This window comes from Coturnix japonica, chromosome 12 (genome assembly GCF_054131305.1).
Source record: "Coturnix japonica strain WE chromosome 12, WE-NBRP24, whole genome shotgun sequence".
Lineage (NCBI taxonomy): Eukaryota > Metazoa > Chordata > Aves > Galliformes > Phasianidae > Coturnix > Coturnix japonica.
The window spans coordinates 21,450,728-21,470,462 of NC_140674.1; the positions used below are offsets into that span (position 1 = coordinate 21,450,728).

General features: G+C 45.7%; 1 protein-coding gene across 10 annotated transcripts in view; it reads right to left on the reverse strand.

Annotated features, from left to right (window-relative positions):
* Positions 1 to 19,735, reverse strand: part of RSRC1 (arginine and serine rich coiled-coil 1) — a 97,980-nt gene that overhangs the window by 8,749 nt on the left and 69,496 nt on the right. For all 10 annotated transcript variants that reach the window (XR_014933438.1, XR_014933437.1, XM_085513394.1 and 7 more), the window contains one exon: positions 4,974 to 5,042. Coding sequence is in view for 8 of the 10 variants with exons in the window: in XM_085513394.1 (XP_085369520.1) it covers positions 4,974 to 5,042 (69 nt within the window). In the remaining 2 variants the exon portion in view is untranslated. The remainder of the gene's footprint in view (positions 1 to 4,973; positions 5,043 to 19,735) is intronic.

Genomic DNA, 19,735 nt, shown 5'->3' on the forward strand with positions numbered 1-19,735 from the left:
TGTTCATAACGCTGCAGGAGAGCACAGAGACAGCCCGAGTTCAGCCCGCTGCCACAACAATGAACTTCAGCAAAATTTACTGGACATCAACTATGACCTAAGGCAATAACTAACGAACTTAAGGGCATCTTAATATATTTCTGTATCAGTGAGTAAAGCACTTTAACTTATTACAGCGAGACGGCCTGACCTCAGGCAATCAAATCTTTTTGTAGCAGATTCAGATGGTGTTTGTAATACCACTGACACCCAGGTGTAGCTTACGGCTGTCACCAAATGCAGTGCAAAGTGAAGCAGGGTGCTCCATCCATGGCCTTGTCATGGGGAAACCCAACCCTGCGGCACACCAGCTCTGCCAGAACTCGCATCTAACAGGTTAAAGATGAGCGTAAGGAACACCTCATCCCTGAGATAAATCCCAAAGGCAGCTGGGAACAGGGTGAGCTTTACAAGTCCACTTGGAAAAGAGCAAAACGACTGTTGTGGGAACCTTTCCCATTCTGAAGTAAAAGCGATCAGCCCACGTGCTCCAAAGCAGCCGCACCAGCACTGCCGTGCAGAGCTCAGACACAAACACCATCATTCTCAGACTCAAAGAATTCAACTTATTTTTCCACACCAGGTTCAACCTGCAGTACAGGTGATGCTGCATTTCAGTACTACTACATTTCAGTAACATCTGTGATTTAAGCACGGCTGATCTGTTACACTTGTGTCTAAAGACAATTCCTTCCTAGCACGGAGTGCTGGATGCCTCTCATGTTTGCATTCCCTGCTCCTCCACCCACGTGGGCTTCATTTCCAAGCCTATTCAAAATGATGTTTTCCAAGCATGTGCCACATGACTTGTTCATATAAATGGAGCAAATTAAACTGTCTCCACATATATCCTATCACATTTGTAGCCCCGATTCCTCTCCTTAACACGTGGCCAAGACACCGTATTATCTGCCTGCGGAGGTTGACCTCAGGATATTAGATTCTGCCACACAGCTCTCTTGTACTAAACCGAGGGGAAACACTTAATCACCCCTGCCTTTTCAGGAAAAAATCAACTTTAAATTTGCCATGATGAAAAATCAATAAACCAGTAATTGCTTGGCTTATCATTGCGCGGAGGAACAAATTGGGAAGCGAAGCTTAGCGTCCACACAGATTTCAGTGAAACACAGAGTTTCAGGATCACTAAGCCAGAAAAGGGAAAGGTCTCCGAGTGATAATTAAATCTACTCATGCTGATTTTCTGCCAAATTTATTTCCCCAGAGTATATAAAAATGTTTCCCTGCTTACCAGCAAGGCATAACTAATCAATTCAACACTGGGCCAGCACGCATGAGAAACACAAAATGCAAATAGGGGACTGAAGGCGCGGGGACAGCACCAGCCCAGAGCAGGCAGCACAGCCACACTGATGTATGGACTGATTCCAAAGGCACAAACCTGGTTCAGCTGCATGGTATAAAACTTGGGCTTGTTCTCAGCACCTCGCAGGGCCTCTCTCTCCTTGCAATTGCAGAACGTGTTCCACGGCACCTGTTTTTCACATGGACATCTTCTAAATACTGTTCTGCACGCTGCCCTCAGACCAATGGTCCCGAAGCTGTGCAGGGATGTGGTGCTACATGTTGGGATGGCTGCTGCAGGGATGTGAGTCCCTCCCATGGCACTGCTCTCATTGCACATCTCAGATCCCTGCATGGGCTGGGCAGGAAAAGCCCTCAAGGCCCCGGTGCTGCGTTCACACAGCCCCAAACAGAAGCAAGGAAGCAAAAACAAAGCAAGAAAAGAAAAAGCTCTCTGTTAAAAGTGGTGCATTCTTCATTAATAGGCCTAATTTCATGCAGCGAATTAGCATAGCTCCAATGGAAGTGCAAATGCAATCAAACTGAAAAATTCAAATGAGAAGGAGGGAGCCTTTCCCTTTCTTTCTTTGCTTTTTTGTCACAGAAATCATTTTTGCGCGTGTCCTTCAACTGGCTATAGGGACTATGGTAATTAAAGCACTGAAAGCAGCACAAGCCCCCAGCCTCTAATCTGGAGCTCGGGTCAGCTGTCTGTAGATTCTAATTTGTCCTCTATTTGTATTCATGACAGCAGAACGCTGCATATTGAGCAGCAAAGCAGCGGGAGGGGGTGGCGGTGGGCTTGGAGGTCACATAATTTGATTTCTGAGCAGATTACATGTAACATCCAACATCTAATCTCACACCTGATTTGGCAATAAAATTATAATAAAAGTGATGTCGGGACGCCCCCACGATGGGGTGGGGATGCAGAGGCAGCGTTATGAGCAGAGGAACAGCTGCTGGTCTGCACGTGGTGGTGCTTCCTGTGGCTCCATAGCAGAGCTGGCGGCTGCTGCAGGTGTGCTGGCAGCCCCGTGTGTTTGCATTGCAGAGCGGCGTGTTAAAGGATAGAACGGAGAATTCTGGGATGCTACATCAGGAGAAACTGTGATTTTGGTTTCATTAAAAAAACACAACACTTTGTTGATGAATCTGGGGGTATCTGAGGCAACTCTGGCTTGAGCAGACTGAGTACGGGCCAGCAGGCAGCACCTCCGCACTGCAGGGCAGCTGTAATTCACCCATCCTTGCAGGATCTGCACCACCTCACCAATAAGATTTCTGCAAAGCAGAAAACAGAACGAAACCTACAGCCTGCAAAGCACACCCAGCATAGAAATGGAACCACCCAGAGCTGGTGCTCCCCACGCTGTGCTGGGATCACGTGGCTCGGGATGCTTCATGGGCTGGGTATGCCGACACACTTGTTAAACAATCTAATCAGCTACTTACTTGCCACTGAAAATAAAGCATTTTGTGCTTAATTAGTAGCCGGCCTCGCAGACAAATTGATAGGCTTTGTTCAATGAGCTTCTCTTCAGGACACATCTCTATTCATTTCAGAACAACTCAGCAGCCTCACGACTTTTCCAAAGGCACCACAGGACAGTTCTGCTGCTGCGTATTAATAATTTTTCCTCCTGCTTTCACTCTAACTCACCATTGTTCCTTCCTCCCTAACGGACCACTTTTCCCTTCGCCTTTCCATACTCAGCCTTCCTAACTACTGCCAGCAAAACAATCACCAGCACACGAGTCCCTCACAATGGACACAATGGAAAACCGCACACGCATTTTCCAAAACACAGGCTGCAAACCTGCACAAGAGGAGACCTCAGCACCACGGCCTGCAGATGGGAGGCAGCCCTGAGCCCCCAGCCCAGTATGGGCATGAACCATCGTCCTGATTGGGGAGCACTCCATGGATGGGGGAGCACAGATGAGGACTGATGGATGGACGTGGTGCCTCTCCTGGACTCGTGTTCTCACTGACCACCAGTGGGCATGAGAACTCAAATCTAACTCAGCTTCACCTTCTGGCATCTCACAGGCAACATGCAACAGATAGAAGCTGCAAGACTGTACAAAGCAGAGCAGGGCTGGACAATTCCTACCAATTTTTACAGGCTTTTATTTATACATATATATGCATATATATATATATAAATAGCATGTGCATAACATATATATTATAATATTTTAATATAAATTAATATAGTGCATGCTACGATGCCTTCTGTGTGCGAGGCAATCTTTTTAAAGATGGATCTGTCAGTTTGGTGTGTTCTCCCTAGGGAAAGTCACCATAGATTTCCAAATCACAACCAAATCCTACTCAGCTACACACAACCACTCTGCTGAGAGTCGCCACAAGACAAATCAGAGGAAGACCATGTCACCTTGCAAGCAGTTCGTGTTCCATACTAGGTCAGCTCCCAAGGAGGAGAGGATTCCCAGTGCTCAGCTGCACCAGGGCAGCCTGGAGCTGCAGTGCTGTCACTGGCACCTTGAGACTCTTTTCTGGACTCGTCCATGTCCTACAGACAAAAAGAGCTCCTTCATAAACAAGTGTCTGCCTACACAGCTGTACTGGGAGCTCCGTGTGCTCCTGGTGTAGCACAAGTGAAACCACAGGCTTCAAAGGCAGAGGCCACCTGTGGAGTGGGACAGCAGCAGCAATAAACCTCCTGCTTTGAAGCTGAGGGGTCCACGAACCTGTTATCCTCCATCACCCCCACGTTAGCTTTAATGAGCAGCAGCCCTCAGAAAGCACTGCTGTGGGGTGGGAGTGCAGCGCTGCCGTGGGGGCACATGTGGATTCGGGAGCTTCACCGTGTCTGTTATAATAAGTTCTCACAGTGCATTCCAGATAACATAATTACAAAATTAACATAAAAGGAAATACTTCCTTCAGATGTAATGATTGCTCAACGTTCTTTGAAGTGGCAAAAAAAGCTGAGCATCCATTTCACTGTCTTTTAAACATCATTAAACTGAAAGTTTATTAAATGCAAACACCTCCAACCTCTTTCAAACACCGAAAAAAATGCAATTGATTAGTTCCAATTTTTCAAAGGTAATGACACCCTGTTTTCATTTTTGCCCAGTACAGCAGGAGCTCCCAGTACCAGATACTCTGTCAGACCTGAGCGTTTCACCTGAACCTGTGCAGAACCTGCAGCAACAGCTCTGTCAGGAACAACAAATGCCCACCATCACCAGGAGCTCTGAGCAAAATGGAGCTGAACTGACCCACATTTGGACCCCATGGGTGCTCAGCGCATCATTCAGCACCAGCCGCCACCTCGGAAAGGCACTAACCACACTGGGTCAGCTGCAAGGGCAACAGCAGCTGCTCCACCCCCAGCCAGGGGCACCAACCTGGGCTGGTTCTGAAGCACGTAGTGTGTGCTGTGCTGGATGCTCTGGGACAACCTGATAATGTAACACAAACCGTTCGGCTGCTTACCAAAAGTAAGAGACAAAGGGAATTAACTGCATGAATTTGTAACAGAGACTACATCTGAGTTTTGAAACATGGAACCCAACTGGAACCCCTCTCTTAAAAATAACGGGTTTGACACAGGATGCTTTAGTTTATTACTGGAAAAAAAAAAATGCATTACCTTCCTCCTTCCTTTTCTTTGCCTCTTCTTCACTTCTCTCTTTAGCCTTTAGGGCTTCATCTGCTTTAGCTGAGAAGAGAAGAAACACAACAACATAAAGTTAGTAATTAGTTCCTGCATCTCACGCAGCGTTTCCTCCGGAGATGAACCCAATTTCAGGTTTGTCTCCGCAGGTCCCACCCTGAAGTTGGAGTCCAAAAGCTCTTACCTGGCACTGCCAATGGCAGCAGCACTGCCTTATTCATGCTCTGACAGCATTCCTTAAAAGAGCCTCTTTCTCTCCAGAAACCTCTTCGCTTATTACTTAATTATCTACTAGTTGCTCAACTGCAGGGGTTTTCAAACACTCTACTACAGATGTTAAAGAAGATTAAAAATACACAGCACAGTAACAAGGGACTATCAATATACTCTGTAAATTAATTAAATTTCTGTTCTAGCACATCATTTATTCCAAAGCATTAATGTCTCAAAGGAGCCATTCTCTTTTATTGCCATCTCGCTGCCTGATGAGTGAACTAAGCGAGAAGAAGTCCCTAATAGCATTACATGTGATGAAATAGTAAGTTTTAAAAAGTTTCACCGTGTCACAATGAACAAGAGACATGAAGGAAGCGGAACTCAGAGTTCAGAGCTGGCCTCTGCTTGTACCACACGTGCTGTGTGCTGCAGCACCAGCAGCAGTTCCTTGCTCAGGTTGGCGAGCACCCGGCAATGCTGGGATGCACAGCTCAGCTCAGCAGCTGCAGGTGAGGCCATGCAGCCCCCATGTCCCGCATGGTTCCCCGCAGCACACAACTTCCAGTGCTGTAACTGAGCGATCTGGTGCCCACGCTGTCATCACATCGTTCACGTGCCTTTATACATAGTCAGACTACACTTAAAGCCATGAAATATTAAAACTTCTCTGCCAGTGAGGATCGTTACAAGGATCTATTAAATCAGGTAATAAAAACAAACCGCTGGCAACTCGAAAGACTTTTACTTCATTTACACTCTATTCTCCCTGGTAAAAGGACAAGGATAATAGAAATTCCATTTAAATTCAATTTTGGTTATATGCGTAATTGTAGATATACCCCTTGAGTCATGTAAAATGCTCAGCTTATGTTTCTTTCAAATTATCCCGCTCGGATTCCCGTTCTGCTCCTCACTACTGCCTTCAATATGTATTAGCAGAGCTCATTAGGCTGAAATTTAATAATGCAAACATCAGGTGGATTTCAAGAACCTCCATTATCAGCACAAGATGGATGGCTTATATCGCTCTTGGGCCAACTGGGCACAATTTAGATTCAATAAACCGCCATGCCTAGATGTGATTTATCTATTCCGCGATGCGACTTTGTTCTTCCTCACTGATTTGCTGCAGCACGGGAGCAATTCATTGGATACCCCAACAGTTATCTGAGCAAAAGTACCAAACCACACTCACTCCTGCTCTGTGACTGCATTTCTGCCCTGTATACACAACCTCCAACCTGCCTGTGTGCAGCCTTTGTAAGGCAGTTATGACTTCAGCCAGCAGGAACAGAGATGTCCCTCCACCTCCCAGTTAATTACGTGGACAATGGAGCCATTTAGGAAGTACCATGAGGACAATTTCCTGCGCAGAATCGCTCATTAACAACAATTCAACTCAGCCCATCAATCTGCAGAGCAGCCAGGCTCCGAGGTCATGGGCACTGCCCACTGTGACCACACCAGGTCAGCAAGGCCACTGGTGGCTGTAAGAACTGCATGCCAACAGCCCTCCCAAAGCCCTCTGAATACTCCACCACCACTCACATACCAAGCACCAGGAAAAATGCTGCTTGTTTTGATCGAGTCAAGCAAGGCTCTGTCCAAACCCCCGATGTCAGTGCTCTGGCAATGGTTTGTGCCCAAATCAGTCAACAGTTTAAATCACAGCGTGACCAACACGGCCTCAAGCTTTGCTTAATGCCACATACTCAAATGAAAAACCTAAAATACCTTAAACCATTCCCCCTGTTATTAGACAAGAAGTGTAAGTAAGCACCCCATTAAACCCCAGCTATCTCAGCCTGTTAAGTCCCCATCTCTGCTGCTCGCTCTGCTGTGCTCCCCACCAGCAGCTCCAGGACCAAGGGCCACCTGCAGCTGGCCACAGCAATGTCAGAAACACAGCAAAAAAATCAATGGGTCTGCATTAAAACACAGTCTGACTGCACGACATTACGCTGACAGGAAACGTTGGAACCACCACTTTGGAGACTACAGCTGATGGAACAAAAAGAGCATGAAGCTTTTCCAGGAAAACAGAAGAGGAGAAGAAACAAATGGTCTTTGCAAATAAATCATCTTCTGAACAGATGATGGCCATCAGCATGTCTCTGAGAGCAGCCAAAGCCAATGGCTGTCAATGAAAGGATTCAATGTGTGGACATGACTGCCTGCTGCAGTTAGTTCTACCTGAAACGTCTCACAAGCCAGAGGTACGAGGCTGAGCATCCCCTGTATGTCATCACACACAACCCTTCACCCTGCCCAGCAGGGGCAGCAAGAGAAACCTGCAGGAAAAACAATGTTTGGGAAATGCAGTTGGAAGGTCTGATGGCAGGAACATGAGGACGCAGCACCCAGAGCGCAGCCGTGCAACCCGCGATGCTGATCAGACAGACTTTTCTTAAACACAAACATTTTTGCACTTATAAAATATTCAGTCAGCTTGCATATAAAAATACAATGGCAATCTATTATTAATTTACAAGGCCTTATTTAATTTACATGCCATTTTTCTCTGGTACATGGAATTTATCGAGGCTTGCGGCGATGCTCTCTGCTAAATATTCATATGCCGACAAGTAAAGTTAGCCAGCAGACATCCCCAAAATTGCACCCCGAGCTCACAGCAGCTCATCTGTGCGGTACAGTCCCAGGCAGGAGCAGGATGCAGCAGCAGCAGCGCTGTGCGCACCTCGGTGTAACCAGGATTGCTCCGTTTCTTCTGTCTTTTTGTCCTTCCCAACCACAACAAGTCTACGATTCTTATCATTTTCACCTTCTCATTTCTCCCAAGACACCCAGCATCCGTTCTGGCAGGTTTACGCCTCAAGAAAAACCTATCAGAAAGGCAAAAGCCGAATATTTTCTTCCCCTCATCTGAACATTGGGTACAATCAAACCATCCATGAAGGCACAGACCCTTCGGCGCCACCCCGGCAGTTCTGTTGCTGTCTTCTGCTCATCATCACAACTTATAAGCTGTACAGGGCAGCAGGAAAGAGCAGCAGAAGGAACTCCTCAAATCTATGGTGCGCACAGTGCAGAGCAGCCCAAGTTATCCCAAGTCAAGACAGGTTAAATATTAACAAACTTCAGCAGAGAGGGGAGCGCGTCCACCCCTGCCCGGGCCATTAGCATTCTGCAAGTAAAACTGCGAGCAAAAAATAGGCTGGAAGGGGACAGTGGGTGCTGGGAAGCCAAAGGTGAAAGCTGACAGATAAAATGCAGGGATGGCAAGCAGGCCAGCCTCCCCGAAGGCTCCCCATAGCCCGGTTACTGCCTACTGTATTAAGACTGCCTTTCTCATCACTTAATGCTTATTTTCATCACTTTGCTTAAAATATTGATAATCAATTAGGGCTACGTCTGTTTTGCCACAGAATCTGTGTCACAGTCTATCAGACTGTCAGGGCCAATTCAATCCTCATTCAAAGTTAATTTTTTCTTCATAAATCTGCCTTTGGAGGAGTCATTAGGCGCAGAACATAGCCCGAGGTGCAATCACCTATTCTCTTTCATTAGCGGCAGGCAGGGAAGGTGAGGGAGATTATTAGAACTTTGGAATGATCACAAAGCAGCGTGCTGCCTGTCAGATCCCCCCAACATTTAATTCATCTCGCCAACTCGCCGGCGCGCTCTGCCAACAGCTCTAAATGGACATTATTCATGAACATCTGTGACATGCTGAATATTCCGGACCGGGAGTGATGAAAAAGCAGTGCCCCTTTTGACTTTAAAATTAATTCTATGGTCAAAACAATTAAGAATATAACAAATACGGTTTGTGATGTTATTTTCAGTCCTCCAAAATAGCCCCTTAAAAAGCCATTCTTGCAGAAACGGGGAGATTTAGGCATAAATGTGGAAGCTCCAAGCAGGGCAGCCCAATGTTTTATGGTGCTGCAGAACGCCTTTCCTTTACTATGGAAATAACCAGTTTGGGGTTTTTAGCGATGCTGGAATTAGCTACTGCAGGATCCGCTTCGCTGATACGTTTCCAAAATGCAGCCAAATGAAATGACACGTTGGATTTTAATAAGACGCCGCATTAAATTACAGCACGCTTTACTCACGGTGGACAATCAGCTGCAGCGTGTAAAACAGCTTTCCAAAATCAAATGCATTTATGGCTTCTTCTGCAGTCAATGTGAGCGCAGTGCGGCTGCTGTGACAGCTCTCAGGTGAGGGCAGCAGAAATGCTGGTACAAAACCCGGCATCCACAGAAGAGGAAGAAAAACACCCGAGTCTCTACGCAGTGATCTCAGTGTATGCAAGGTTTTGGGGACACTGGTACTCGGAAAATTGACACCTAATGAAATAACATCAACAAGTTCCTCTAATTTCATTATGGCAAACTTCCTTATTTTTCCCATTAGCATTGATGCAAAAATGGTGTTACCATCAGCAAAGTCCCTGCTGTCCCATCCATCGTTCACCTTCCCAAACATTCTTGTCTTCCTGCAGCAAAATTAAGGGCCAGATCCATAGCGAATCCCAGCTGGCACAATTCCATCGACTTCAATGCAACTGAGGACATTTACTCCAGCTGAGGATCTGGCACTAAATATTTAGAATAATAAAGAGGACTTAATAAGCAGATCTTGGCTACGTATTCTCATCTATTATTTAGTGTATTTCTAATTTCTTTCTTTCTCCCACAGTTTCCCACACACACGTCTGATAAAAAATTCAACCAAAATATGTTTTAACACTAAGGATTAATTGGCTTAAATTGCTTCCGTGGCTCCTGACTCATTGCATTGGATGCTATTCAATATCACAAAGATTTGCTCCAAGAAGGCTCTGCTTTGCCAGCATGGATGCTCTGTATCCAAGCAGTGGGTCACACACACACCTACCTACAAGGAGACACCGCCACTGGATGCAGTTCTGATCTCTTCTGATAGTTGTTCTCAAAGAGAAGATCAGTTATTAGAACAACACGATAGTTTCAACAGCAGTGATTAAAGGGCAGCATCTGCCTGAGTGGCTTTCTTCTGGGCAAAGGGGCTGGAAAGAGGAGGGAAGAGCCCAGGAGGGTAAAACTGCCCTCCTCGACTGTGCTAAAAAGGACAGAGGACAGCAAAGGTTGGGGGAGAACAAATAAAATCCAGACACAAAAGTTCTTGAAGTAAAGGATGCTTCTGTGCTGCGGCCTTTGGGAGCATTTTTCAGCTCAACTGGAGAACTGAGGAGCAAAAACCTCCAAACTTTGACTCTACTCATTTAAAGTGCTCTTAAAACAGTATCTGGATGGAGTTACTTCTCTTCCCTGTACTTCAATGCAGACAGAGACCTTTTCCTTTCTTGCTTTTATATTTCTTATTCTTATTTACACAGTGCCAGGAGCTGCACACAACAGTCCCACCTCACCCTTACACCTTCACCAGCTCAGAGGGAATTTCAGTGCCCTGATGATGACTTGAATTGATACTTGCCAGGTAAAATTAAATTGGAGCAGCCCCAAGGAAACGTTCCTCCTCTGAGCAGCCCCAGCACCTGCTGGCACTACCTGGGAAACTGCCTCTACTAACCGCTGTGCCGACCGATGTAACAGCCCGGCCATGGAATTACACACATAAATGATCTGAGTTTGAAAAAAAATTACTGCCTACTTAAAGTAAAAGTATCCCATTTATTTCTGGAAAACAAAACAAAACTGACAATGGATTTCAAAGACAATTGTGACTTCAGCCTGATATTGACAGCGACAGTCGGCTTTTCTTTCAGGGTTAATAGCAGAATTCAGCCTGACAGCGTGTCAGCAAACTGGAAAAATTCTGTCACAAAACTCAGATTCACAATGAACCCTCCTTTCATCTGCCAGCAGCGAGATGTCAGGAATCACCGCGCTGAGTGAAAACCACACGGATGACAACTAATCTGCCCAGCAAAAGGAAGTAATAAACTGGGGAGTACTTATAAACCATTACAAACAACAACACTGAGAGAAGCCAAGGCAGCCCAGGGAACCCGCTGAGGGCTCCCAGACATTTTATCTCGTCCTTTCGAACCAAAAAAAAGCTAATGAATAAAAATGGGAAAACAGCTCCTGTTGGCGATGCTGTCGTCAGAGACCCGTCCACACAGCCCTCCTATCAACTCACTGTGCTTTAATGGTTTTAGATAAGGGCCTACGGTAACTCTGGAAAATAAGCCTTCATCAGGTGTGGTTGAGGAGAATCCCAGTACAGAGAAGAACCACGGCACATTGTACGTTACCACACCAAGCAGCGCTTTTTCCTTGTGAAAAACAGATCAGATGTAGGCTGGTGGCAAGCCCTACTTCTAACCTGGGCATAAAATAGTCCACGTGTGAGCATGGGGCTGTGAGGCTCACGCTGCTGACTGTGGCCACGAGAAGCACAAAGCCCCTTGGCCTGTATAGGATGCAATAGAAGGAAAGGCTCTGCCCCTGGCCACTCACCTACACAGGAATCCAGCAATAGGCACAGTGAGTTGTGCGGAGCTGCTCAGCCCAAATAGCATCCAGCTGCAAAGATAATCGCCCAGGTTCATCTCCATGACCTTCCTGGTGTAAGATCCAAGTATCAGCTGCAACCACGTTGCATGTACTGGGAAAAAGCACTCTAGAAACTATCCCATGTATGATCCCTGTAAACGTGCACTGAAGACAGAACTTCTTCCATCTCCTGAAGGCAATTTTCCACTTTCACCACGACATTAATGAAAAACTTTTTGTGACACTCGCAAATAAAAGGATCAAAACCTTTTTTTAAATGGAAGATGCAAAGAACAGCAATGGAAGCTTAAAACCACCACAGCCAACAAGCAACACAGCACAACAACAAAAAGCAAAGCTGCTTTTCAGAATCACTGTCAAAACGTCCATGAGGAACACACAGAGATGAGGAACGGGGCACCTGAATGCTGTGGAGTGAGGAGCAACATCCAGGCCCAGGCACAGCAAACTGCCACGATTTACTGTGCTTTAACTGCAAAATCATAAGACAGGCATCCAAAAGAACTTGACATCTGGCACCAAAAGGGGGAGTGTGTGTCAAGGAAAGATTTGTGTGAAAGACTTATTGCCGGTGCCAACACACACTCAATTACACCTGATAGCCTTGAGAGCGGGGCGTACAAAGCAGAGAGAAACTTGGGCCTCTGCGCTGCACCACAGCTCTCCTCCTGATGGGGAGAAAATATGTGAAACTATACGTTCTCAGCTTGTATCATTAACCACTATAATCACTTACTGTACACAGCGTTATTAAACATTCCCCCGGGACAAAAGGAGTAAATATATTGCTTAAGGATTCAGCAGCTGACTGTAAAATTTCATTGCAGATTAAGCGATGAAGATGAAGAAATGCTGCTGAAAACAAACCATTCATCTCCAGCACACACGGCAGATCGCTGCTGGAATGAAGCCAGAGGGTTCCAATCCAACAGCTGCATTAAAGGAAAGCTACACCCGCAGCGCGCAGCGCAAAATGCCGCTGAGGAAAGTTTGCTGCACTACTGTTTAAATAACGCAGAAAGGAATTGGAGCTATCAAATGTTTTTCTGCATTTCAGCTCGTAGCCTACCTCAAATAAAGGCTCAGTTTTGAGACTTTTATTAAAATCCATGAGAGTAGATGGGAAATAAAAAACCTCGGAGATTCTAAGCCAAAAAAAAGGAGAGGATTTCAGAAAGATTTGTCACCAGTGAGAAAGCCCCTCCAAGGGCACGCGTCGTATCACAGCACCTGCATTTACACCTCCTCATCTGCAACCTTGAGAGATTCCAACCAGCTCTCGTAAGTCTGGACAGCTTAATTTTAGTGCATCCATGTATTTGTATAGAGCTATAACAAAGTAATAAATAAGCAGCCTTATTCAACGCCAGAGAACACACAGACTTTCTTCAATAAGATTTCATTTCCAGCCAACTTTCACTTATGGGCTGAGCACTCTGCAAAGTCAGTTTTTGCAGTTCACTATTTCTCCCGTGATCAGAAAATATAAAGAATTGGAAATACCGACAGCTGGCTGTTTAACAGCACATCGCTGCGATGACCAGGAGGGGAAATGCCCGTCACAGACCTTGCTGAATCGATGGCAGCACCCCTCTGTTGAAGACCCTCATCCAAAATCAATTACATTCTGAACTCACATGTGCATGTGCAAGGCATCTGCGTATCCTTTGTACACAATCTGTACTTCCAGTAGAACATCTGATAATCAATTAGAATTAACTTGTGTTCACACTCATTCCTCAGTGCATTCGTTATGACAGCTTTCATCAAAGGAAAATAACCCACTTCTGGTAGGAGTGCAGGCAACAATCTATGGACAGTGCTGAGCCTAAGGCTATGTCTACAATGGCCAATGAAGCATGCACAAAGAGAGGAGCTGGGAGCAGAGTGCCCACGCACAAGACCCAGTACCTGCCTGTGAGGTTCTATTTGCCTGGAGCTGCTCCAGCTCAGCTTCACGTGGTCTTGAGCCCAGAAAGTTCATTACAGACCCCCCCAGCAGAAGAACACTCAATGCCAGCAGGAGAATTCAAGGGGCACAGAAGACAACCTATGAGCAGTCATTTCCAGAGCCCTTTGCGAGCTGCCTCCCTTGTTTTTCACACTTCTTTCAATATTCACAGGAGACAGAGAAAGCTGGAAAGCTACAGAGGTGCTGCAGTGTGACACAGCATTGCTCAGTGCATGGGGGAAGGCTGTCGGTGCCTCCCCTGTGCTCATGGTAACGCGACGCTTCTCTGCTCACACCATAAACAAAATCTGGCCTCATTTTCAGGATAATTTTAACAAATTTTTTTTTAAAGATATTGTTCTAAGATTATTTTAAAAATATTGGATGCACATTGCAACCAGAGCAATAAACCCTCTGAAAAATAACTGCTCTAATGACCGTTTCCTCACTGCACTCAATCGCAGCTCCTTTGAAGAAGCTCAGCTCAATAGCAGGCACAACGAAAGCAGCAGCAGCAGCCCCTGGTCAGGGCAGGCACAGCTCAGCCCCAGGCCCAGGTGTGCATCCCACCATGCCCCGCTGCCCCCCGCGCCCCATCGATCGCCTCCAAATCTCCAGAATAATACATTTCCAAACAACACAGCACAAAGTTGACGAAAGCTCTTTAATTACATCACTGCTGAAAGGATATCATTGATCAATGGCATTATGGGAGAATAAACCGCCCCCCAAAGCAGATGAAAGCCGACGCAGCAGCGAGCAGCTCCCATTTGGGACCGTGCCTCCATCAGTGCCCACGGACAGCACACAGCTCACACACACAGCTCTCACCCAGCACACAGCTCACACACGCTGCTCTGAAGCTCTCCCTGGCAGGTGTCACGCTCTAAGCGTGGTTTTTGATTACCCTAATTAAAGATAATATTACCAACAGATCTTCATATTGATCCCTAAAACCCCTCTTCTAAATAGAAGATTCATAGCTCGGAGGGAGGGACTCGGAGGCTAACAGGTAGTTCCAACGTCTTTCATCTGACATCAGCTTTCTGAGTTATATTTCCTAAATGCACTATTGATTTCCTACTGCTGCAAGCACAAAAATGTAGTATTTTTCCCTCATCAGAGTCACGTTCCCTGCTATTACCAGTTAAATAATCTGGAACAACAACAAGCACCCGCTGTTCTAACAAAAATAAGCCTAAACAAACAATTCTACAAATTGTTTTAGATCTATTTTACTACCAGCTTCAGAATAACAGATTTCCTTTTTTAACATGAAGCCCCTTCCCAGCAGCACACATATCTGCACGCGGCACAGCCCTCATCTATAAAGCAGGCTGAAATAAAAGCAGGAAGCCGAACACGGTGCTGAAAAGATGAGCTGGTTGCTTTGGTTTGTTGTTGGTTGTTTTTTTAACAGCCCTGTCTGGATGTTTGCTATTACCAGGATCAATTACCCATTAATCAAATCATAAATGACTGTATAATCCCCAACTTTGTCTTTTAAAAACTCATTTAGTGTTATCACTTCTCCCTGGCAGAACGACGCGGCTCTAATAGGCGCGCTCTGCCCGCGCTACATCTCTCCTTATTCATTTCCTATTCCCTCAGGTGGTTCTCGTTGCTAATGCCCAAATGGCATCAACCTGTTGTTTAGCACAGCCATGAAAAGGCGAGCCTGCTGGCTAATTTACCAAGGGATTAAAGCCCTGCAACCACTTCAATCTGTTACTTTGTCTCGGTGTGGAAGCCCTGCCCACCACAGCCAGGCTCCCAGCAAAGGGAAAATCTCATTTTCAGTAAGAGAGATTCCAAGTGGGAGGTGTTGAAAGTAACGCCTGGACCGGCCAAATACAGCTGAACCAGGGACGGCCCAAAAGGCAAAATAAATACATTGGGAAACACGTGTTCTGATGGTGCTGCAGGATTTCTGTGTTTAAATATGCTGCTGCTTCAGTCTGGGACAAAACCTATGACTCCCATAATGGATATGTTACAGCGGCAGCAGCTGGTACCAAAACCCTGCACAATTCCTGTTGTTTTACCTCTTTTTTCCTGTTCAAACATTCGGTCTGGTACTGATCAGTGAGCACACGAGGCTCACTGCAATTCCTGCACCTGGAGGGGATGCAGCAGAGTGCTGCAACAGCACCAGGATCATACACTGCAACACTGAAAGCCATGGGGTTGTTAAGGTAATGAAATGAATAACGTCTGCCCGGCTTCACAGCGTGGGAGCCTCAGTACCTGTGAGAGAAGCGCTGTCTGTCCATCCAAGCAGCTCCACGGCAGCACCTCGTGTTGATGAGGGTACAAAAGCCATCAGCCCAGGTCAGGATCCAGCCTGCACCGACTTGAAATCCCTCCCATTTTCTTCATCTGCCCCCGCAGGTATAATAAATAACACAGCTCTAATATTTTAACACTTTAAAAAGCAGGAGCGATGATTCATACCTATCCCATAATTAAAATTTTATGGCAAATAGATACAGCCATCACTCACCCCGTCCAGTACGTCCAAAGAAAGTGAGAGTTCAATTCATAAACCTGTGCGGTGCTGTGTGAGCTTCCAATGGAGGCGCTGAGCTGGGGGGAAAGCTGTGGTTTGGGGGATTTTGGTTTTCAAAGTAAAACGCAGTGCAGCTTATGGATTCGTTTGCAGCATCACAGCAGCTCCGCAATGTGATGGATGTTTACATTAGAAAAGAAATATTACCCAATGTTACCCTCTTCCTCCAGTGCTGCAGAACTGGTGTGAGGTGGGATCCCCAGCACTTCCCAGTGCCAGGAATTCACAGTTCCTGAAATTACAAAGTGCCAACTGAAATGATGCAGGGCTGTGCCAGGGGGCTGAGAGAAAAGGAAAGTCTGCAGATCAGAGCTCCTACCGTATGCATATTCAGGGCTGTTTAACATAAGGGCATCATGCTCTGGATCCAATTGCAATGCATTTTCTTATGGTGACAAGATGAAATTCTCCAGCTGACAGGGAAAATACTGAAGGTATTGCATATGTACACATGAACACACACATGTACTTCCTGAATTAGTGCTGAGATGCCACCTTGGGCTTTGCGAACTGCAAGACCTGCCATAGAACAGTGCCCAGCTCCGGTCTGCAGCAATACATGAGTGAGAGCAACCCTGCAACAAGCTGAGATCACAGCTTGAGGTTCTGCCCATACCCAGCTACTTACACTGCATGGCAGCAATTGGTCTGAACACACAGCGATCCTGGAAACTCCTGGCTGTCACCACTGGCGTTTATTGCACCTACCTAAGATGAAAGAAACCCACCCGTGTGACTTGTAAGGAAATGCTGGAAAGTTTGGAAAAAATCCTGTGTTTTCACCAAACCAAAACGAAATAAAAAGCTCAGCATTAGACTCACTGCTTCAACAAACTGTTATTACATGCTTCACCAGTCCATTAAAGAAAGTAATTCAATCAGTTGGTATTTTCTGAGGAAAATCTCATTCAGAGAAATTTTATTGCCAGCTATCTAAATAGTAAATACTTATTATCCTCTCAAAATGAGTTTTTGCTTGCCAAGGGCAAACCCATCGCTGTTATTGTAGTGCTCTGTCAGAGAAACAAGAAGTTAAAAAGGTTATAAAGATACCATTAACGTCATGGGACTGTCTTGTCAGGACTCAGAAGTGCTCAGTAATTGAGGGCTTTATTCAAAGTGTATTAGCACCCATACAAACGGCACAGCTAATAGGATGCTTTAGGCTTTATTTTGTTGCAGCCCTGCATAATCACCTACAAACAGCTGAATACTGTAAATTTATCTGCTGGAGAGCACGGCTCCTTTTATCATCTGTTGGTAGGCTGAGCCCTGGAACAAAACACCCACGACATCAGGGTGGCCTGGATGGTGACTGGCACTCAGCACATCAGAATACGTGTCCCACCACTACTGGAAATAAGCCCATTGGGTAAGCTTAACGAGCTTTAAAAACGACAGGCATGCTGCAGCAGAAACTTGAAGATAATACTGCAGGAGTTAAGCTCACTGGGCCATGAGCAGCTCACATCTCTGCAGAACTCCTTCCTCTCACCCTTTGGCACGGACTCCTGTCAGCTCCAGGTCACCCCGCAGGGAAGGTCCCCATGCAGTGCATCCCTGCATGGGTCAGTTCCACCACCTGCCTCCCTCTCAGTACTAAGGGCACTGTCAAAGCAGCACAGGCTATTCTAAGGGTCACATCTACATTCTTCAGTAAAGGAGGCCTCTATGTGAGCAGATTTCATACAACCTGTTTTGGAACTTCCATGACAGATTCTGACAGCTGAAGGCGATGGGTAGGCAGGAAAAGAAGGGAGATGGAAAATGGAAGTACTGCAGGGATCCCTACACAGGGAGTAAGCATTGATTATGGCTAAATTTATGCGTCACTGAAAATAATTGGAACACCCACATATAATAACTGCACTGTATAATACAGCTCAGAATGAACAGCTTAATATATTGTAGGATGATGACAGCACGACATCCCTTTAGGATTATTTGACTGTTGGAACCCGGTGATTGCAATGAATACAATGACTTTCATTTCATGAGACCATTGGACATAGGTCCAGCTACCACGAGCCCTCAGCACAAGGTATTACTGCCCCTCTGCTCCATTGCAGCACTACACAAACACCCAACAAACAACACACCCAGCCCTTCATTTACCTTCACTGACCAAACTGGGCACCCTCAGCCCAACCCCAAGCACTGCCCCACCTGTGCTCTTACCAGAAGAACACAACCCTAATTTCATACAGAACGGAGTCTTCCCTCAGGTTCTCTTGCCTTGAGTTGACAAGTTGATGGAGTCAGGATTTCACCCTGCTCAAAGAGGCCAACCATCACAACAGCATTCACTTTTCTCAGCGCCCTCCCAAGGGCTTCAAATCAACAGCTTAAAATGCTCCAAACCTTTAAAACAATACCTTGATTAAACCATTCCAGTGGGTATTTTAACAACATAAAGGGATACACGACGGCTTAAACAAAGAAGTCTGCCCAGAAATCTTTAATAATGAATTACACTGCAGCCGCACAGAACAGAAATAGGAGAGAACTAATGGGAAGATCTGACACACGTGCATGTATTTGATTGTTTGAGTCAGCTGTGATTCAAAATATTTCTTCTTTCTCAGTAATCAATACAAGCGATATAGCAAAGGGCACGAGGTTTCCTCCTTGCCATTTAACAAACACCCCACTCTGCCCTTTCCCAAGCATCACAGTGCAATTCTTCATTAAACTTGTGGCAACACAGCCGAAATTATTGTCTGCAGATTTAATTCGGTGTGAACTTTTCTTGCTTTTGCATATTAATTCCTATCTGGAAGAGTGTTACGTGAAAGCTTAGCTTTTCTTTTGACAAAAGGTGTGTGTGTACGTGTGCGGATGGATGGGTTACGTGCCAAAGATACCATTCGAGTGCGGGATAAACACCAGCTTCACCATCCTTGCCATTAGGTCGTTGTTATTACTTATTTACCGTCTTCATTTTCAGGCCTTAGCAGTTCTTAGAAAGCATCCAAGGCTTTAAGGCAGCGCTTTAATTCACTTCCCACTTGCTCTCACCTTTTCACAATCTTTGGTTTAGGATCAAAAGGAGATTGCTGGTGCCTGTTCAGGTCTCTCTAAGCAGCTTAATGCCAGGCAAGCAATTAGGAGTTTTAAATGCTACAGGCAAATGTAGCTCTGGGCAGTCAGTGCAAGTTTATTCATCATATCTTTGGGTGATTTTCTTTGTGCTGAACCCTCCAAATGCACTCTGCAATGGTTGCTATGCAAAGCTCTCAGGGAAGGCTACGCTGGGCTTCCAATACGAGGTACTGGTTGGGTTGGTCTTTTCTGAGGGAAAATACTCCTGTCTTTAGATGAAATTATTAACACACAGAACAGACTTATATTAACACAGAGAACACTTCCTGAAATAGCTGAGAGAATGTTACTGAAGCAAAGCCACCTTTTTATTATAGAAGCCTATCTTAACATCCACTTTTTACGCACTTTCATGTTGTCAGTATTACAAAACTCCTTTAATGACAACCAGAGTGACCAAACATCCACA